The following is a 23,145-nucleotide window of genomic DNA, read 5'->3' as shown; positions in this document are numbered from 1 at the left end:
AAATGGCGGACGAGCCAGTGTTTACATTTTGCGAAAGGTTGAAATTTGAAGTGACAGTGGGCAATACTTGACTGACTGTCGAATCTGAACCCTGCAGAATCAAAGGATAGATACCTTCCTGATCAACCTACGACCTGTAACTCATCAAAGACTGTTGATTTTTATGACGGCCGATTATGATTTCACGTACTGACTCCACCCCAGCATGCAACAAAAGGGTGACAGTGCTGCTGCTTAGTGTACATGCGACTAACTTGTGATTCCTTGGAACTTTGTTTTCATCGTTTGGGACTGGACTGTGTCCAAGCGTTTTTCAAAGTAGATGAACATAACAGTGACAACCTTGCGGGGAAGCTAGCAGAGAGCAGAATTATTTTGTGAACGATGCAACGGGATATGATGGAGTATGACTATGAGTGGCATAAATGTGGTGTTTTGCCAGACCGTTAGATCTATCTTGCAAATTTCCCATTCTAAACGAAATTAAATATACCATTTACCAGGTATGTAAATGTTTACTAATGTTTTGCTGCATATTTTGTATAGATAGGGATGTATTTTTACAAGGCTTTCTGATTTATATGTTAGATATTGTTTTGTTTATGTTTGGGGCTGTTTATTGTAATTGAGTTTGAATATTTTTATAATAGAAGGTAATATGATAGTGAGGTTCCCTCATAATTGTGGGGAGGGTCATATAATTGTATTTTCCGAGTTTAAATAAATGTTTTATCAGCATTTCCATCACGTCTGTTGTGTTGATATTAGTCATGTTGGTGGTCAAGCTGAAGTAGTGCGGTAGTGTTCTATACGTGCGCAGTGAAGCGCAATGAATTCAAACGCATTTTTAATCCAAAAATTTCCAATTGCCTATGTGGAATATTCGAAAATCAGTGTCAAAATCCATGGAGGTGTTGTTATGATCCGCCATCATTGTGGTCAAATGGAAGTAGTTCTCACAATAAGATTTGTCAATGCGCGGTGAAGCGGCCTTACAATCAGATGAGCGTCAATCCACAATTGATGCCGTCTGATTTTTCAGAACAACCAATCAGAATCTAGTATTTTCTTGATTCACGGTAGAATGTTGTGTATAGTGATATATATTTTTATGATAGCATGCTAGTTTTATATTAAGAGCTGTGATATTCTAGTTGCTTTACTGTCCTTCACTGACAGGTTTTTATGTTCTCAATTTATTGTTTCTTGATATTGATATAAATTAAATTGTTCGCGTCACGATATGGCTGAGATATTGCCGATGTAATGTTAAATATTAACTCACTCACTCACTCCTGTATTTTGTGAAAGGGGCAGACAAAATCTGCCCAGGATTTCAAATTTGGTAATTTTATAGAAGTGTGAAATGTGAATATTTGGTGAATATAATAAGTACTGAAAGAAATGCTATCTTTTAAAAAAGTAATATGTCCTAATGGTATTTGTCCCAAGTGTATCACTGTCTGTTGATTTCATAAAGGTTGGATATCCAAAAGTGTTTTTAAACCAACTGTCAAGATGGTATGTTGCCATCTAAGAGGGTAGTGTACAGTTGATGGGCTGATGGGCAAAATATGCTGGTTCGGGCAAAGTTCTGGGTCATTCAGGGTTTGTCAGTGTTGAAAGAGAACATCAGTCTGTCATCAGCACATAAGTTTAGTTTGGTATGTCACTCGTCGTTATAAATGCCTTAGTGTAGCGGATTTGATAATGTTTAACAGGTAGGTCATGCCTTCTCGAAGAATAGAATATTTACCTTAGGAATATCTGACAGAACATCCATAGGAGGTCACACTTGGCTGCTTAAACTAAATGAAGGGTGCATGTATTCTGAAACCAGTCAAACGTCAGCTTTCTGAAAAGGTTCAGCTTCATGTCTAAATTCTTGATTTGGCAGTTTCGATTTTAACAATTTTGCCATTTTTACTAGCATGCTATTTTTGCTGACACCTGTTTAATACTTGTTACAGATCAACACAACATATTTCCCCAAATAACATGATTTCTAACGAACAGGCCCAAGCGACAGTCAAGGTAGAAAAAACATTCCACACATGCCAATCATGTTCATAAGAATCATATGTGTGTTTGCACCTATTGTTACGGAAATCTTTGCAGTCTGCAATAATCTCATCAAAAATGAGTGCTTGATTATTGACAGGAAATTTACAGACTGGGAGTAATACTTGGTGCCAGGAAACCGAGCTGATATTTGCTAGAGTATCACACTCACAGGTTAAATAATGATGATTTTTAACCAAGTTTTGCAAAGACTGTTTATGAAGAGTGCTGCAGTATTTAGAGGCTGGTTTTAACAGACTTCACACTACAAGAAACAAATTTATAACTAATTCCAAATGGACACACATGTATAGAGGAGGTTATCAGTGGCATGAAATAACATGTCAATAATTCTAACAGTGCTCAAGATTTTCAATATGGCCACCACGACAATGGTTTGTTTTCACTGGAAAATTTACATTGGTGGCAAATCTTAGTTCTTGCTATAGCTAAACAAGTATCTAAGGACATACTATGCAGACTGTCTTAACCCTGACCATCAGTTTTTTACCAGCTTTAGGGCGGTGGGGTAGCCTAGTGGTTAAAGCGTTGGCTCGTCATGCCGAAGACGCGGGTTCGATTCCCCTCATGGGTACACTACAATGTGTGAAGCCCATTTCTGGTGTCCCCTGCCATGATATTGCTGGAATATTGCTAAAAGCGGCGTAAAACCATACTCACTCACTCTTTTACCAACTTGATAGGGACAGTGTTTTGTAATCTTGTAGCCTTAAAAAGGTTTATATAGGTATTCCAAATGACAGTTGACAACAGTATGACTTATTCCTTCCAAATCTATTTACCTCTCATTTCATTCACACGCTAAAATTTTCTTATGTTCTTTGTGTGTGAACTTTGAACCTAGTAGTTTATTAAAGTATTATCTGCAAAGGAATTCACCGGTTTGTTACGACTAGTACTACTACCACTACCTAGCTTGGGAAAGCTGCATTCTGAATGTTTTATGTCACCTTCCTGTTAGACATTTCCATGATCGGTCAAAGTTGACAAAAGGTCATTGTGATGTGACCTGTATGTCATGAAAACTGTGAGTGGAAATCTTTAAACATTTTTGGACACAGTTATCAAATTGGCTCACCAAGATCCCATTGTATAGACGATGTGTCACCAAAAGCATAAGGTTTATTTTGCAAAATATATCAAATTAAGTTATAATGTGCAAAAGTTTGAGTATATTTAATTTTCCGTTTGCAGCCTCCAGATATAAAGAATTGTTTCATTTAGTTCCAGATACTTTACACAATTAATGATGATGACTGTGCTTCTGATTATTTTGTCTCCACTGTAAGAACAGACTGATGGATGTTTACTCACAGTTGAAATATCTGCTGATGTTACTGTTATTGGGCACATCAGTATGAAATCACAAATCTTGCTTTTCTTCCAGGGCACATAAATGAATGAGTATGGTATGTAGTTTGCTCTAAGATCAGTAGGCATTAGTAGTTGACTTTTATAAGCTGAACCTACCGGACTGAACAAAGTTTCACTATACTTGGGCCTTGCAATAGTGCCTGTCATCTCATTTTCAATTGATGGATCAGTTTGAAGTTAAGATACTTCATCATCTTCAAGTGTTTTACAATGTACAGTCCGTTTGGGTTCAAATGAGAAGGATGAATGATTAAATAACTTCGAAATAGGGATAAGTTCACAAAACACAAATAAGACACATGTACCCAACAGGATCTGCAATCTGACATTTTATGATCGATCATGGCAAAGTTGTTTAAGAAACTATCGTGTAATATTCATCCTTCTCCTTTGAACCCAAACGGACTGTAGGTGTCTCTCTGTCCCTCCGTCAGTATGTGGGAACACATTTCTAAAATTTTCTGTTTATAAAACAAAACTACCCATGTTCGCTATATTTTGATGAACTGAAATAGGAAAGGGTTTTTAGCCCTAACTCTTTTCCAAAGTTTTACCCAGACATACATTAGATTGGTCAGCAGTGCTTGTGTGAGGGATAACGCTTCAGATTTTGAGAAAAATTTAAGAAAGATTTATGGACATGCAACATTTAATACTTTTTGAAGTGTTAAGTAAAACATCACATTGCTAAGGTGTTTTTCATGACAAAGATGGCAAGCATCATACTTTTTGTTGTCGCTGCTGCCATATTGATTACCGGTACACAAAGAAGTGTCACACAGCAATATATTAATAGATCATATATACAGATTTGTTTCAAAACAATAACACTTAGTCTCTGCAACTATGTAAGTTTGATAGAAATGTAAAACTGCATGTAAGCTGAAAAGGAGCCCACTGAGATGATAGTCATAACCTTAACTTGGACAAAATCCGGAGTTGCTTTATTACTGTGAGACAGAAAACACACCAATTGGTTAATTGAAAATCTTACCTGAATTATCCGTCTTAGAGCAGTGTGCATGTTGAGACTCAAATATTGATCATGTTGAAGTTTCACTGCGTAACCTGACATGATGCTTGACTACTTCTGATTTTTTGTAGATAATACTTTGACAGTGAACAAGAATAACAAACTGATGAAATGAAAATTGTTGATGTTTTTTTTAAAGACAACTGGATTTGCTCATGCATACAATCTCTGCCAAACAAAATATTTGACAAGATTGGTGTACGTGTTTTATTAAACCTTTTTATGGATCTTGCTGTCGATTTACATGTTATCATGATACATTGACAGGTAATACTGATATATTCAGTGGCACGCTTTAGGGCATGATCAGTAACACACTGTTTTTAACTGCAAATGTTCTTGTTAGATTGTTGTATTGTTTCTCAAATTTGCTCAGAGCTTTCACATTAAAAATATGCTGCATTATTCGATAAATTGTACATATTTCATGGTTAGACCAAACTAATTTTCTTTCTTGTTTTACAGATTTTTTGTCCCCAGAAAACCTAAAGGCAGGAGGGGGAAAAAATCACCCTTGAAAAAATATTCCTTCTAAATACTAAAAGTTTCACTTTTGGCAATTTATGAAGTGCATATGGGACAAAAAACGATCTAAGAAGAATTTCATGTCCGTAAAACAAAGAAACAAAATTGGTCTGGCCTTATTTAGGATTAATTGTTCTGTACCATTCAATAGTTGGTAGTATATATTTATTGTGTTGTGTTGTGTTATACAGTTGTGTTGTGGCCATCACAGGATTGGATTTTAGTTGACCTGTTATTTCACTGGATTAGTTGGGGAGAGTTATGAACAGCAGGTCTTACATTATTCACCTGCTTGGCCACCAAAGTGATGGCATAAATCATGCTGAGGAATCATGACTTGGGAACCAAAGGTACTACACATCCCCATGATCCCCACGTAGATGGTCTCTCTTCAGTTACTGGTGGTCTGTTGATAGGTCTATATTGTGGGGATGTGTTGGTGGGTGGCATCAGTAATACCCTGCTTGCTGTCACTGGTTTGAATTGAAAGCACAAGAAGAATCTAGTCTGAAGAGACAGTGAAAGAAATATCTTTCTTGCCAAATGAAAACTATTGAAAACAATTTATTTTTTTTCATCTCAATGATTGTTTTGTTTGTTTTTTATTATGAAGTTTCAAGAGCAGACTGATTCCTCCGTGTGGCCTCATGGAATGTTTATTCTCCGTGATAACACATTTTCAGAACATTTCATTTTCTAGTATCTTGTCTAATTGTCTGCCAAAATGTCCAGATCAATTGCACATTTGGCATAGAAGAAAGAACTTTGGAAAGTTGAAAAAATCATTGAAATGTACTAGTGTATATTTTTCTCTAGCAGAATCACCGTAACATGCTTTTTGGATGTATTTATTTGTTTTTTAATGGATTAATTATACTAATTAGGGCAACAAGTATAATAGGTCAGTGACTGGTTTTCTTTGTAGGTACAAAGCTAGCACTAGAGGGACATATTTTCAAAGTCAAAGGAATATTTTACTATTGATCACAGGCAGCATTTAAAACCATGGATGAATGTGCTATAAATATGATAAAGCAATTCACAGATGCACTTTCTGATTAGGGTATGGTTTGCTCTGCTGCCTAGCAACCGTAGCTAGCCTGGCATCGTGTCCATGTTTTCACTAACAGCAGCATCAAAGCACAATGAAAACTAATGATCTCGTTATAATGATCATATGATGATATTTTGTTTCTTGCTCTCCTATGTGAATTTATCATTGTGACAATCAATTCCATCATGGAAATGATTATTTAATGCTTTTATCAAAAATCGCATCTGGTCTGATTTCTTTTTCATTCTGATCGGAGAAAGTTTTTAAAGAGAGGCAGTATACATTCAAAGTGAATCTAATCATTTTAAGCATATGGTTTGATCATTTATGATGGCACACGTTCTTAATACAGCACAAAGGTCAAAAAATATTTTTCTGAAAATTGATGATCACGGAGAGTAGGTAGTTATGGGACCATGTTCAACAATTTTGACTCTTAACAATTTCCAAGCTTCAGTATTGCCCCACACATTTGGTATCTCCTTGTGCATGTGATTTTTTTCAAGTATGCCACTGTTCACCTAAAATCAAATGGTTGAGATTGTTTACTCAATCCCATTACTTGCCTATGTTAAGAAAGCAGTTGGGTAGGCAAGTGGTTAAAGTGTTTGCTCGTCATGTCAAAGATCCAGGTTCAATTCCCAACATGGGTGTAATGAGTGAAGCCGAGTTCATTGCCTAGGGGCTTTAAAGTAACATTTTATTGAAAAAATACTCTACAGCGAAATGTATCAAAATACAATATATCCTTCCTTACAAGTGATCACTTGCTTGATAATGGTGTTAGAACCTACACAGAAATGTCGCTCTCACTGAAAAAGAATCTCACCAATGACGACTTTTGTGGACTAAAAACTCCTTGCAGAATTCATTTTTGAAATACAGAACAGAGGTACAGATAAGCAGTGTATCTGCGTAAATTACGCAAATATTTATGTGAAAACTCAATTCCTATTAAGTCTATGGCGTACAAGTACGCTTGAATTTTGGTAAATACTCAATAAATGTGATCTTACGTGTGTACACACGAAAATGTTAAATCTTTGCTTACGTACCGGTGGATAGATAACATAACTGAGGTATATTGAGAGGTTCTTTTTCAGGACATGAACTTGACAACTTGCAGTCTTTCTTATCATTTCTCATATTACAGATCAAATATAAATAAACATTTAAACTTTTTTATATCTTTAAAATTAATGGAAAACGGCAAAATACCCAATTGAGTTTGAGTGAGGTGGGTACAATTTATTTGGTTACTCAAAGGAAAATTAGGATACCCAATTGAAATGAACACAAGCGAGTACATCACTCAATGACCAAAAAAGTTATATGTAGTTCTGTACGAAGGTCATAACTATGTATGACTTAGAAGCAAGTTTCTACAGCTTATAGTATATCTCTTTAGGCTCATTTTAGTATTAAGCTGGCACACTTTTAAGAGCAGTTTTTCATGTTTTATTGATTGCCTTGTAGATTCTGGCATGAGCCAGATTACGGTTGCCGCCTATGGCCGACCAACCTGAGTTCCAGCCCGGGGGGTCACGTCGACGAACACATCGTCACAGTGGGGCTGAGCCACGCACAACAGACACACTGACAAAACTGCTGAGGTAAGAACTTTTTTGTTTTAGCTCACCAAGTATTTCACATGGTCTCACACATGGTTGGATGTGTGGATTACATGGTGTAACTAAGCTTTTGATAAAACAGTTGCATGTGATTATTGAGACTTGTCAATAATTTATGTCATTGCCATACAATCTAATGATAGATATGATATGCCTCTTACACATGTGTTGGTTGGCCTTGAAGTTGGAGTATTCATTCACCATGCCAAAAACCCAGTTCGATTTTCCATGTGCTGACAAAGTATGCCGCACAGTTCTGGTGATTCCAGCAATGATATTTGTGGAATATTGTGTAAAACTATCTGTGGAAATTTTCTGATATATGATCGGATGACAATGAAGGTCAAGATTTATAAGGGTATATGCCTCCTACATATAACTGTGTTTATGAATAAAGATCTACGTTTTAACAAGCAAATATAGATTGTTGTTAAAGATCTGGGAAAGTAATGGTTGCTCATAAAGAATGGGCTTGATGGAGTGCAGTATACAGCAGATGTCTTTTGTGATACACAATAATCATGATCTTTTGAGTTAGGTCTCTTTTGCATCAACCTTTGGACATCAGCATTATCCTTTTCATGTAACTATAAGAAAACATTGCTAGAATTTCAGTATTTTTTTTGTTAATTCATGAGAATTCAACTTATCCCCCAGCCAGCCTAGAAAAATTTGAAATATGTAAGTTATCATTAGTTATGGGTCATGATTGTGTCAATGTCACTGACTCATGAAATGTCTTCAGTGGTGGAAATAACTTTAAAATTGCTAGTGTACTCCCGGTACAGTGGCACATGTAAAATCACTTGCCCTGATAATTTTTCCACTATACTGGCCGATTTTCTTGTTGATATTTTAAATATACAACATAATTAACATTGGAAAGTCAACAGGACACCGGTACAGTGTGATATACAAATTTGCTTGCCCAGCAGAAAAAAACACTGGACTGGAGCGTCGGGCAATGGGTTATTTCCACCCCTGGTCTTGTAAATAGTTCCATCAGGAAATGTATGTATGGCGTGGAAACATCACTTTGCAAAATGATATGTTCTTGTATGTCCTTGAAAGAACCCATCACTCAGTCTGATTTTAACATAAAAATTGGTTGTAACTTTGAATCGCCTTGATTGTTTCAGCACCCATACCTGTGGTCATGGGTTTCTCCAGGGTGTTAAACATCAGAAACTCGAATTACTTCCCACATTAAGCTCAAAAGCCCTGACATAAACTGGAATGCTGTTAAAAGCATAGTTAAACCAAACCAAACGTACCCATTAATAATGTTGCTATGTTTACATTGCAGTGGGGCTGAAGACCCAGCACCCACATCATCTGCAGTACCACCCTGCATTCTCAGTACGAAACAATTGGCAAAGTCAAAAACAGAAACAAAGAAGCCCAAGAAAAGACAGAGCTCTGGGGAGTCCATAGATTCTGAACCCAAAGTCAAAACAAAGAAGTCCTTTCACCACAAGTCAGACAGCAGTAGGAAGCTTTCTCCACACAAGACTCACAAGGTCTTCAAGAATAACAAAGTCGCTTCAAAAGCTGTTCCTGACACTTCAAGCATCCCTTTGGCTGATACAAGTGACCCTGCTCCAGGATCTCACATAATAGCAGATACTGTCACCATACCTTTACTGCCAGGAAGTCCGTCCAGATTCAGTCCAATCAAGAGTAAGTTGAGATCCAACATCAGAGCCACACTGAGTGAAGGTATCTCCTACTTCTCAAGGAGACGATCATCAGTCAAAGGAAAGAGCAAAAGCAAAAAGATCAAGAGTTCAAGAAGATCTGAGACAATCACTTCAGAAGACAAAGCTGACTCTGACCCCAAACCAGAAGTACAGCTTGCTACCACGTCAAGGTCCGAGGCCGAATCTGATCTACCACCCAAGCGACAGTGTCTCAGGTCATCCATACCTGAGGCTGAATCTTCCGTTACTTTGAAGGTTTCAACCTTAACTTCAAGAGGTGAACAGCCAACTGCTGAAAACCTCACGACCAAAACACCCTCTGGTGAGAGTAGTAGTAAACACAAGAGGGGTTCAAGAGGCAAGAAAACGGGATCCTGTGCTAGTAGCAGGTATGAGACTATTTGAAAATACCATTAATCATTGCAATCAATGAAGGAATGTGTAACCATGGGACTTTGCTTCATCTTGTCAATGTATCCATGGGAATTTTTATATGTGTCCCCATTGCCCAGTGGTTGACTTATGCGTCAAGTCTGTCGTGCAAAGCAACCTTCCGCTATGACAGTCATAAGTCTGTGTAAAGGTATAGGATATACAATCACCTTAGCACCAAGATTGCTTTGTACACCGAGGCACCAAGGTGGTTACTGTGAGTGACATGGCTGTTTGAGAGATTGACTTTCATGATTTTCTCTCAAATGAATTTGTAATATCTCAGTTAATTTTGTCAAGTGCAACCAAATATCGCATTATCATGGTTATATCTTTGTTTTTAAACTTAAAACCAAGTTCATTTTTCTATACAGTCATCAAATTGATCAAACTTTGAAAATAAACAACAGATTTCTACTTGTATCTTGGAATAAAAACTTGTATATGAACCTCCAAGCATGGTGAGTTCGAGTTAATGATAAAATGCTATAAGGAGTTTAATGTTTAATGTTTCAATGTTTAATATACGGAGAAAATGATGTAATTGGTTTAGGTTCGTGTAGAAAGTAGATGTCTGCAAGATGATACCAAATAGCATCTGCTAGGTTTAAAGCTGAATCAGTTAATGTTTATTCAGCCAGTAACTTGAACCTTTTTAATTGTTTTCAAGTTTCGGGATCACCTTCAATTTCAGTAGGAGACGTGCAGTGCAAAATTTAATTTTGATATTTTGGATGGGTTTATTATTGTATTAATTTATATTTTTATGCCCCCGCCATAAATATGGCAGGGGCATATAGGGTTACCCTCGGTGTCCGTCCGTCCGAAACAGGGAATGTATTCTATCCACTTCTCCACCATAACCGCTCTGTGGAATTCAATGAACTTATACATGGGCTTTCTTGGGACTCTAATGGTGTGCATCTCATATTTTGTTTTTTTATTTTATTGGTTTTTTTTGTAAGTTTAGAGACATTTGAACTTAGGTACATTTTGCTGAATTTCTCTATGATAGTGTAATACGGGATGAAGTCTATCCACTTCTCCACAAAAACTGCTCAACAGAATTGAATGAACTTCTACATGTCTTTTGTAGGGACTCTAAAGGTGTGCATTTCATAATTTTTTATGCAATTTCTTACTTTTGTCACTTTTACAGATGTTTGAACTTAGTTGAATTTTGTTCTATTCAGCCAGTGTTCGTTCCATCCAACAGGGGTGTACGTTATCCACTTCTCCTCAAAAACTACTTTATGGAATTCTTTTAGATTACACATGTGCTTTATAGGGACACTAAACGTGCATCTCATATTTTGATTTTGTATTTTATTTATTTTTCCAATTTTAATGCCGTTTGAACTTAGATCAATTTTGTTGAATTTCTCTCTGAATATAGTGTTGTAGGGGGTGAAGTCTATCAACTTCTCCACAAAAACTGCTCAACAGAATTGATTAAGCTTATACATGTGTTTCATCGAGACTCGAAAGGTGTGCATGTCATAGTTGCATAGATGTTTATTGAACTTGTTCGTGAATTTTGTTCAATTATTGATCTTTATATGTCTTATGAATGTCAACGGGGGCATCCGTGTCCCTGGACACAATTTTTTCTTGTTTTAACATTGCATAGGGTCAAAACATCACAATTCTGTCAAAATGTCCCCTAGTTTGTTTTGGATAGGAACAAAACTGAGATGTTTTCGTAACATGTCTCTGAAGTGGTGTCAAAATGTGTTTAGTATAGGGGATTTTTCTATCAGAAATTATTCATCCAACCTGCTCATGTGAACTCTTCAGCATGTCATGAAATGATCATGGTCACAAGATGTAAAATTAGTGAAACTGGTCTCAGGTATTGGGCAATTGTTAACTTCCTTCTTTGAACATTACACTTCACATGAACCACCTCATGGATGGGACCCTGCTATAAAAAATATGTCAAAGATCAAGGCCAGTATTGTGCTTTATGTGAAAACATATAGGCATGGGTACTGTGGCACAGGTGCCTCTTGACATTCAGGAGACATTGTTTCGTGAGTATCTTCCAAGTCATGTTTGAAGTTGTTGTGAAACATATCTGTTTTGACAGTTGCTGTTCGTACCCAATACATTCCTGGAACTTGAGTAAGTGTTCGATCTAAGAAACTGGCTTGATTATTGTCAAGGATAGGTATTATGTTTTCAAACTGAAAGTGACTGGTGTGATAGGGATTGTCCTGCGTTTGCATATGAATGCCTAGTATAGAAATGATTTCCTTCAGCATGTTTTGTAATGTAAAATCTTTAATGGAATGAACTGATTTATGTTGAATATGACGTTTTGTAGTGGGCGGCGTTCCTCTGCGTGGGCTCGGCGTCAAGGAGTCAATCCGCCTACCGGGTGCCGCAGCAGTGGTTCGGGATCTGCCCGGGAACGATCAGGGAGCGGAAAACCGCCATCATCAAGCCTGATGTCTGGACAGGACGCCCCTGCCAACAATGCTGCAGGGGGGGACAGGTCAGCGAGAATCTGACGGCGCTCAAGGAGCCACGCCCACAGGGGCTGCAAGTAAGTTGATAATTTCTTCTACTATTAAAATGTAAGATTTCCTTTGGACCCACAATGGCCCTTGAAAACAATAAGTGATTCTACCCCTCAAAAACTGAGTTTTTTGGGGGTTTTTTTTGCATATAATGAGATAAGCCTTGGACTCATCATCGCAGAATTCACTTATTGACGCATCACATTCCTGAAAATTTCTTATTGTAACAAGGCAATTCCTGCTCACAAAGACATCACACATTGTCACTTTTTAAGTATGTGACCAGTGGTCTCTGAAAGCAGCCTCAAAGCATACATAAAATATTTCCGACACATCAACATCTTTCCCAAATATCAATGCGGAAAAAAGGAAGTTAGAAAGCAGCGAGTGAGAGAAGTAAGAGTGGTTCAATTGTTGGTTCATTTAGCAAGCTTAGTGCTTTTAGCTAACAGGCCTGTCAGATTTTCTTGTATATATGCTTTTGCATGTAGATACTGTAGACTTTGTTGAGGGTAACTGACCAAATGCTCTGGTGATGTTAAGTTATCAGTCAAAACCCTACGATTTACTTTCACACACACCTCTGCTACCCTAACCTACCCTACCCTGTGAAGATCCTGGTTAGAGTTTGTGTTCAGTAACCCATGCTTGTCGAACAGGCGACTAACAGGATTGGGTGGTCAGCCTCGCTGTGTGGTTAACACATGTCATCGTATCCCAATTTTGCAGATCAATGCTCATGCTGTTGATCACTGGATTGTCTGGTCCAGAGTCGATTATTTACAGACCGCCATCATATAGTTCTAATATTGCTAAGTGCAGAGGTAAACAACAAACAAGCAAAATAACCCTAACTTAACCAAATGCACCTAGATGCACACATCAAACTGCGCAATGTAATTTTTTATGCATTATGATACTTTCTTACAATCCAATATGTGAATTATGTGTCATGATACTTTACTTATTTGTGTGAAGCATGTGTCACAGGGTTCAAAATCTACGCTAGTCAGCTAGCCCGAGGCTAGTAAATCTGCAGGACTACCAAAACATCTAACAGTACTAGTCCGCCGGGCTACCAGGCAGTAGTCGCATCAAAATTATGTATAACTTTAGGAACCTAACTAACATATGATTCATTAATTTAATCTATCACTTTTCACAATGTCTGAAAACATGTATTACATTTCAAATGACCATATATTATCGACAAAATTAGAATTATAAGCTATTTTCGCAATGTTCTTGAAAAAACAATTTTCGGACACATGCTTTGGTAACGGGTCCACATGAAAGTTGTCAAAGAGCAAAGTAACTATGTTTCGAGATAATAATTAAACAAATTGAATAAACTGAAGAATATATTCAATAACAGTACTCATAAAAGTTGTCAAACGTACGTTACAACTTACTATTTCCATGTTTATTGTGCAATCGTGTAATGTAATTCAAGTGACATCTCGGCCTTCATCGCCTCGAACCTCGTGCTCGGACACAATGTTTAATGCTACAATATATGTATGAAGCATTTTTGTCACAGGTCATAACCTAGCACGACACGTCCACTAAGGTCCAGAATATACGTAACACATTCAGAATAGCATAAATTTACCTAAAACTTTCGTCTGAATCTTAAATGTTTCGTTTACGAGGACGGTATCCATTGCTGTAATATGATTGGCTGCCTTAGGTCACGTGTGTGATTTTGACCAATCACGATCCTCGTAGCAGACTGTGACATAAAAGCGTCATTAGAAACCAATCTTTATCCAATAAAATCGCTTCTTACAACTGTGAAAATACTCTTGGCTAGGGTACAGTGATATTGTTGATGTTCAGAGCTTTCGAACGATACCCGCCATCAAACGAATCGCCTCACATGTTTTTTATACGAAGCTTTGAAAACGGAGGTATTTCCCACTGTTGTATCACGTTAACGAGCCGAAAGCCAATGGCATCGGGAAATAGACGACCATATATTTGAGAAATCTCTTTTTTGTATTTGTAGTTTGCTGATTATGTAAACATGAAAATAGAAATGAAAAACGTAAGGGGATAATTATGACATGTTACAAATGGAAAAAATCGCCACATTGTTTGCTCCCTTCGTGGATTATCGGGACATTATAAATGTGTAAGCTTGCATTTTCATTAAATATTAACTTATTTACGTTGTAGTTGTATTATTTGAATAATATGATCATATCCATCTGCCATGACTGAATTAAACTATGCCAAAACATATTGTGTTTGTTTGTTAGTTATGATACCACACCTCTGCCAATACTTGGGAGATAAACCTAGTGTGTTTGAAAATCAGAGACATGCTTTACTGAATTGATGGCGACTAAATATTTCAATTGAAACCTCACACTACGCGGTTCCAATTGAAATTTAGTATTTCATGTTCTTTCATGGGTCTACCATGACCCATTTAAAATCGAACTTCCTCGCTCTACGGAAGACACGGCTTAATCCGGCATGGGACGAGAGGCTAATTGAACTCGTCTGTGAAGAGAGCGGTAGGTGCCGTTCGTATTTTTTTAACATTACAACATAACAATTTTCTGTCCAAAGAAATCAAACTACTGTTTATTCAATGCAATTATGTAATACCCGAGATCTTGGGGTTTTTTTCATCCCACCTCCACACGACTAAAACCAGCCTATTGTTTTGTGTGCCGTGAAACTGTACACCCCTGGCCACACTTTAATGGAATCGTCTGACCTACTTATTTTCTTCGAAGTAGACAGTTACGCAACAGTTTGAAATGGCGGACGAGCCAGTGTTTACATTTTGCGAAAGCTTGAAATTTGAAGTGACAGTGGACAATACTTGACTGACTGTCGAATCTGAACCCTGCAGAATCGAAGAATAGATCCTTTCCTGATCAGCCTCACGACCTGTAACTCATCAAAGACTGTTGATTTTATGACCGGCCGATCATGATTTCACGCATTACTGCCTCCACCCGGCATGCGACAAAAGGGTGACAGTGCTGCTGCTTAGTGTACATGCGACTAACTTGTGATTCCTTGGAACTTTGTTTTCATCGCTTGGGACTGGACTGTGTCCAAGCGTTTTTCAAAGTAGATGAACATAACAGTGACAACCTTGCAGAGAGCAGAATTATTTTGTGAACGATGCAACGGGATATGATGGAGTATGACTATGAGTGGCATAAATGTGGTGTTTCGCCAGACCGTTAGATCTATCTTGCAAATTTCCCATTCTAAACGGAATTAAATATACCATTTACAAGGTAGGTAAATGTTTACTAATGTTTTGCTGCATATTTTGCATAGATAGGGATGTATTTTTACAAGGCTTTCTGATTTATATGTTAGATATTGTTTTGTTTATGTTTGGGGCTGTGTATTGTAATTGAGTTTGAATATTTTTATAATAGAAGGTAATATGATAGTGAGGTTCCCTCATAATTGTGAGGGGGTAATCATATAATTGTATTTTTCGAGTTTAAATAAATGTTTTATCAGCATTTCCATCACGTTCGTTGTGTTGATATTAGTCATGTTGGTGGTCAAGCTGAAGTAGTGCAGCAGTGTTCTATACGTGCGCAGTGAAGCGCAATGAAATCAAACGCATTTTTAATCCAAAAATTTCCAATTGCCTATGTGGAATATTTGGAAGTCAGCGTCAAAATCCATGGAGTTGTTGTTATGATCCGTCATTGTGGTCAAACGGAAGTAGTTCTCACAATAAGATTTGTCAATGCGCGGTGAAGTGGCCTTACAATCAGATGAGCGTCAATCCACTATTGATGCCGTCTGATATTTCTGAACAACCAATCAGAATCTAGTATTTTCTTGATTCATGGTAGAATGCTTGACAAAGTCAAATTAATTTTTGGGTTTATTAAAGATTGAAATTTGAGGACTACCAAAGGACTAGTAGTTTTGTGAGAGTCACTAGTCCTCATGGCTAGTGGACTTTTTAAAGAGATTTCTAACCCTGGTGTCATCTTTTCATAGACAGGATGTCCAAATACCTGTCATACTGGTGATTTAAGGTTTGCAGGGTTTGTAGCCTTATAAAGCCAAAGATTGACCTCCACACTTCAAGATTACTAAATTATGTTTTGATTGGAGGCTAGATACTTAACTACTTAGACAATGAAATTGTTTAGCTTAGGTGAAGCACAAGAAAGGAACTCGATACCAACCATGTTGATAATACCCTACAGGCAGTCAGGTTCATGTTATCATCAATTTAAATAGCACAATGGATGAAAACAATTTTGTTTTCACTTCCTGTTAGGTGGAGCAGTTAAGAAATGCAAACACTTAAGGTAGAAATCAATATATTTTACTTAGTGTGTGATAGTGATTGATACTTGTATCTGAAGTAAGACAATCACAATCCACTAAAGTATCCTCCCACCAATACATGGTATTCAGATTTTGTCATATATCAGCAGACAGACATACTCTGTCTTATGTTGAACTAAGTAAAATAATTATGTTTCTTCAAAATAGTGATATGTTGCTACCAGTAGAACATTTTGTTGTGTAATAATTCTTTCTTATATCAAAACAACATCCAAACATGTCAACTCAAACTATCAATTCACTAACACATTTTGATTAGTTTCATCAGAGAAATCAGGTAAAATTTCATTTTGAACAGATGTCCATGCTAAGTTCTTCATATATGTTTTGCAAACATATTGATAATATCTTTTTCATATTCAGTAGACAATGGCTTCCAATAACAGCAAATAAGGCTGTTATATGTGTTATTGTCTAAACTGTGTCATGTGGAACTGGTGTGTTTTGATTAATAACGGAGTAACAGAGTTACTTCCCTTTGACCATTGTATATATTGATTTATTGGCTTCAAGATCCGAGTGTATGATGCATGGTCACAACACAGCTTGTTTCAGAGGCTGTAGGAGTTTCTGAGATAAATATAACAAGTGAGTTATGTGAAAGATTAAGAATACAAGACTGGCAATAGCAGTGTAGAATCAATGCTAAGTCTTAGCATTACAGATATCACAAGGAAGCAAAGTACATGTTTCAACAGTTTTAATGTTGAAGTGAAACAATTTGTTGCAATTCCTAAATATCCTGTTTATTACTATATATGTTATTATTTATTACCCTTAAGATAAATTTGTAGAATTCTGATTGGTCAATAGCCAAAGCATAAGACACCATGTAGCCGGATTTACCAGGGTTTTCGAACCATACACCCATCAAATCTGTCACGTGACACACTATACTGGTTGTGCAAATGACCTTGACATTAGAAGGAATGTGGCTGCCAAAAAGCTGATTGCTTCGAAATTGTACGGTTGGCGTATACAATTGAGTATAAACATAGTGATAAATTGTTGCCATAATTTCTTATTTGTTTGTCAATAATGTTTCTGTATTTCACCTGTCATTTAACAAAACCTCAAATTTGATCATTTTTATCTTAAACTAAGCCATCACGAGTTGTCACCCTTTATGACCTTCCAAGAAAAAGCATGGAGAAACATTTTGCATTTCATTCTGCCAAAGATAGTTGTTTCTTAAAGTTGAAGAGATCTTAAGGATAATAAATTTGTCACACAGTGTGCACCTCAGGAAATACGGAATTTACAAAGGTCTTACTGTCCCGTACACCCTTTCAAAACACTTTGTAACTAATAGTATTACTAGTGTTATTACTTTAATTTGGGTGTTACTTATCAAAGTGTTGAATCTGAAAATGTTGTCACTGATTATTGCCATGATAAATTCACACTGTCACACTATGGTAAAATATGTCAAAGAATTATTTTGTGATTGTTTCACTGAATATAATGGATAATATGCCCATTGCTAGCTTGTTTTTGTATTCATTACCCAGTATTCGTATTTGTAATCCCCTGTTCAAGATACAGTCATCCCTCACAATAACGTTCTTCGCGATACTGCGGATTCGGTTAAACCTCAGGGTAATCCGTGGCTCCCATAAAAAAATTTGCCCAGTGATCACACATATTCACGTCATCGAAAATAGCACATCAACAAATCCATTGTTGAGCTCGGGTTAATCACTTTGTAATCACTAGTGAACTTCAGTGCGGATTGCAATTAACAGTGTTTATCGTACATATCCATGGTTTTTCACATGCTAAAAACATGCAGGTGTTTTTTCAATAATAATAGATGAACAGCAAAACATCATAATAACTTTATCATAAAGACATGCCATCAGCCGAGTACTTACAACTTTTGCTGTGATTCAACACACCACGTAATTGTGCAAGTAAACACTGCCATCCGAGAATGTATGATATCAGAAAACACATTTTATTTGATTAAATTCAATCCCATTTTCATTCATTAAAACTGTTTACAATAGCAACGGAGAAACCGTGAGTGAAATGGCATTACCTCATTCCATACAACGTCCACTTACCACATTTGTGAGGGTCCGTTTTTCGCGCCTACCGCGATAGCAGCAATTTCACATTTTTCTCAGCAATCACAAACAGATTACAGCCTTGTCATCCATTGACCACAAGACCCGCGTTATTGACTCATTGAAGTCATATTTGACAATTAATTGCCAACATTTTGTTTTTTACAATCAAAGTGGCACATACCGCGGGAAGTCAGCGGTGACTTGTCAAACTGTCTCCTACGTAAAATGTATCCAGCCAGGTAACCGAAAGTGCTCAGCAATGCTTATTATTATGCTAAATATGTTCGTAGAAAACACCCATTATACTTATACTATAGCAATATAAGATCTCTGTTAGAGTAACTGCTTGACATATAAATTATTCTGGTAATGGAATAGAAATTCTTTGATGTTATACTTTTGTATATTTCTTGACAAGATTCCTCAAGTGCAAACAAATAGTTTACACAAGCAGTTTACAAACAGTTGATAATTTTGTTCAGATATTATAAGTTGTGTGCTTCTCTCGAGGGTAATATGGTCTGATATACGCCTTCTTGTATGTAAGACTGATATGCTCGCTCAATATTACATGTAAACAAAAGGGAGTCTACCTCTCAACTGGATTTTTTAAATCGGTGGAACATATTCTGACAAGCTTACATTTGCTATGAAAATGGTTAATTATGTTTAAGTTGAGTGTGCAAACCATGCAATGTATAAAATAGTTTAAATAAAGCAGTGAAAGTTGTTAAAATAAATGTGTTCATAGTAAACTAAAAAAAAGCTGAGCAAACGGTTTTCAATCTCCATTGCATTGCATGTATCATATTATGACATCATCCCATTGTTAATGATACAGCTTCTGGGTTTCGAGTTTGGCGGTTACCGTGGTAGCGGGTAATATTTTTTCCAGTTGTCATCCTCCTGGAAGGGGTGACACGGAAACTTGTTAAAGCGTCATTGACCAATGAAATTTAGTATTTTACATGAAGGTAGGATAAGTAGTTACCAAACTTTAATTCTAGACGGTGAGTACCTTTAATAAGGAAAACTTTTGAGAATGTTTCAAAGAAAAAACATTGTTAAAGTATTTGATTTCCTCAGCATGTCTAACAAATCTAAATGCATTTAATTTGATCATTGTATATCGTTAAGAAAATAGCCAGCATCATAGGCTGAGCAGCAACTTGTAGTGAAATCCAAAGTTTGTAAACATAGGAGCTCATGGGACAGCCAGTGTTAACACAATTTAGAACAAAGTTCATCCACAATTTCCAGTAAATTGAAATATTTACAAAAACAAGTTATTAAGAATGTTCTTCTAAACTTACAGACTGGCTGCCATAAGTTTCACCCATCTCATCCGAAATGTTACGTAGAAGGCAGCCAGCTATTTCGGACACTGGTTTCAAGATAATATTTTCCTTCTGTTTCTTTTCCTTGATGAGAGAGGAACATAACTGAAAGTAAAACAATAATTAGTCACACTCAGCATGTAAACCATACATCTGCACGCCTGAGCCTGGCACTTGCCATCATAATCAGTGATTATTAGTGTTATTATATGGACTAGCATGGACTTACAAGATCAAACAATGCCCTATGCTTGGGCTAGTGGCTGAAGTCGCAGTCTGCACAAGTACGATCCTAGTTGTGGAAATTATCTTGACCACTGGTCTGGAAGGCCAAGTCAGGCATTACAAGTTCAGGAAGTTCTTGTTCATTATCCACTAAACAATTAGTGACAACTCAGAAACCATAGCATTTATTTTGATGCATTAGATTCTGAGTACAGTTCACTACAGGTATAACAAGCTGAAAGAGGAAACTACTTTTTGTTCGTTATAACCATAGTTTGTTGTAAGCATTTCAGCCCAAAATACACAACATGTTGACAGGACCAAAAGACACTTTTGCCATTAGTTATACGTGTGTTTAGACCGCCTCCGTGGTGTAGTGGTTAGAGCGCTCGGCATTAATGGGTACAACAAGGACTGGTCGGCTCGGAGTCAGTATAATGTGTCTGAGTGGGGTATTCATGCTTCACTGCGGCATGGTATCTCAGTGAGCTAGCACTATAAAACCAGCTTAAGTCTGGGCTAGTACAAGCAGCTGCATATACACATACACACGCATGTACGTCGTCATATGAGCGAAATATTCTCAAGCACGCCGTTAAACCTCATTTCACCTCACCTATAAGTGTGTTAGTTATAAACATAGGTTTACTGTATGTCAAAATGACTGATATTAATCTAATAAACTTAAGTTCCTGGAATTTTTTAAGCTGTTTGTGTTTTGATATGTTATGAATATGCAGATAAAACCAGAAAAGCTGAACCTCGCAAGAAATGAACAATAAAAATGTTAAAGTCAAAACAGCCTGTGGCAACAATTTTGAAAGTGACTCAAGGTTTGCAAATGGAGGCAGGATCTATGGTATAAAATATTTCGGGATTTTGTTAAGAATATGCATGCTGACTTTGAGTCCAGTTTGCTAAATGTCATTCAAACTTTGGATCCAGTGAAAAAGGTTCTGAGCAGACCTTCCTTTGATATCTTTTGTCATGTACTAGACCCTCAAAAGAGATCAAGAAAGAATGAAAATCATGGTATTAAATAGTCATATTGACATCCTCCTAAATATTTGGGAACATTTCCTTAATATCTTTTGTTTCACAAGCATACTAGCCCCAAAAGAGATCAACATAGCATCAAAATCACAAACTTTAGAAGTCATATTGACTTCCTAAATTCTGTAAAAATGCATTTCTTCAGATTGTAAACATTCCTTCAGCAGAAAACACTAAATTGATGAAGCTGAAATTCAGATAACTATTTTCACCAATATCACTCCAATAATTTCAAGAGATATAAATCCAAATTCCAAAATAGCAATCATAGTAGCCCTGTTGGAATATCAATTTACAACCATTCCTCGTTCACTTTTGTTTAGAGTGTAATGAAATTTGGCATGTAGGTACTTTATGGTTGGGGTTGAACATATATGGTCTGTTTTTTGCAATAGTTTAAATGTTAACCAAGATTTTACCATTGCACTTTGACCATACTGAAAGCAATTGCTGAGATGTCTTTAAATCATCAGTTGCGGCAATGGGAACCATGCCAATTTACACTTTTTAGAGGGATACACAAACTACATGATCTAGACTACCAGTTGTATTGACTTTCCATTTTGTGGAAACTATAGTTTCTGAGTGGGTTAGATCACTGTCTTTGTGTGGATTGGGCGCCTGACTCTGAGAGTGTTGGCTCAAATCCTGAACATTACTGAGTAAGCTAATCCCATATAGAACAAATACTTGACGCTGAAAATGTGGATTCAAAACCCAGATGGGACTCAACCCTTTGAAAAGTACAAGAATCTGTAGTTTACTGCGAAAGTGTGATCTTGTATTTACCATATGTTGCATTAAATTGCAGTGTCACTCTTAGTTCAGATTAGAGAGAGTCATGTGGTACTATTTTGCAAAATGAGCACCCCTTGTTGCACATGAGTCTCCAACATGTCCTGGTGACACTCAGTTATTCATGCTAAACACTGGTCACTATCAAACTTGATTTTATATATATATATATATATAGGATGCCATATACACACCTGTATCATGAAGCTGGGTTAATAGTTGACAATATATCTGTGACTCATTGTGTCTAAATACACATCATAAGGCAATAAGTATTGATACTTAAATGTATATTACCAAATGTACTTGTTCTATGGAAGTGGGTATATCATTATATGTCCATTGTAAAGGCATGGGTTGTAAGTCTATATGGGAAATGTGGTTACATTGTATTGTCTATTGTTTTTACACAAATATTTAACAAGGGTTGCTGGAGGGTCTTTTCAGTGTTTATTAAATGAAACGAAAACAAGCAGTGAGGTATGAGAGCCAAAGGTTACTCTTGCACCAGTTATTACTGCAGCTTGTGTGAAGCAACAATGCCGTTATGTGAGATCATTATGAGTTCACACTGACCTTGTGCAATAGCTGCACAGTAAGTAATAGGTGTCTAGTGGTAAGGAGCCACTAAAGTTCTGTGTATAACACAAGCCTTGAGGAATGTTTATTTGGATCCTGTCCAACAACTTCACATTACAAAGGCCATTATTTTGTTTCTAATATTTTATTCAACTACCATTCCTTGAATATTTTACCATTTGGCCTTTGTTGTCATTGATACAGAAATGCTAATGTGGTTGATAATGTAAAATGGGTGGTTTCAAATTTTGCATCCCATTGGCAATATTTAAGCCCATTGATGCATTCTTAAACCTCAGAGTAGAATAGTAATGTGAATATCACAAATTTTGTGTAAAAGCAACTAGAATTGTTTTTAGCCACATGAACCACTACACTTTG

The 23,145-nt window shown here is 36.7% G+C and overlaps 2 protein-coding genes across 2 annotated transcripts in view; both read left to right on the top strand.

The window, feature by feature from the left end:
• The first annotated feature begins 7,577 nt into the window (after positions 1-7,577).
• Positions 7,578-12,282, top strand: LOC124273286. The gene is made up of 3 exons (XM_046708524.1): positions 7,578-7,681; positions 9,006-9,721; positions 12,158-12,282. Exons 1-3 carry the CDS (start codon positions 7,578-7,580, stop codon positions 12,280-12,282), a joined length of 945 nt encoding a protein of 314 aa, XP_046564480.1.
• LOC124273285 (E3 ubiquitin-protein ligase TRIP12-like) overlaps positions 12,200-23,145 on the top strand; it is a 75,491-nt gene continuing 64,545 nt past the window's right edge. Inside the window, 1 exon segment of the mRNA XM_046708523.1 lies at positions 12,200-12,379. Coding sequence (XP_046564479.1) covers positions 12,310-12,379 — 70 coding nt within the window. The 5' untranslated portion in view covers positions 12,200-12,309.

Source organism: Haliotis rubra, unplaced genomic scaffold (genome assembly GCF_003918875.1).
Source record: "Haliotis rubra isolate DU_JTF1 unplaced genomic scaffold, ASM391887v1 Scf179, whole genome shotgun sequence".
Classification (NCBI taxonomy): domain Eukaryota; kingdom Metazoa; phylum Mollusca; class Gastropoda; order Lepetellida; family Haliotidae; genus Haliotis; species Haliotis rubra.
This window is presented reverse-complemented; position numbering and strand designations above follow the sequence as displayed.

Coding starts and splice junctions, on each gene's coding strand:
- LOC124273286 (XM_046708524.1), top strand. CDS start 7,578: ATGGCCGACCAACCTGAGTTCCAGCCCGGGGGGTCACGTCGACGAACA. Junction 7,682..9,005: donor ACACTGACAAAACTGCTGAG/GTAAGAACTTTT, acceptor TTTACATTGCAG/TGGGGCTGAAGACCCAGCAC. Junction 9,722..12,157: donor CACGACCAAAACACCCTCTG/GTGAGAGTAGTA, acceptor GACGTTTTGTAG/TGGGCGGCGTTCCTCTGCGT.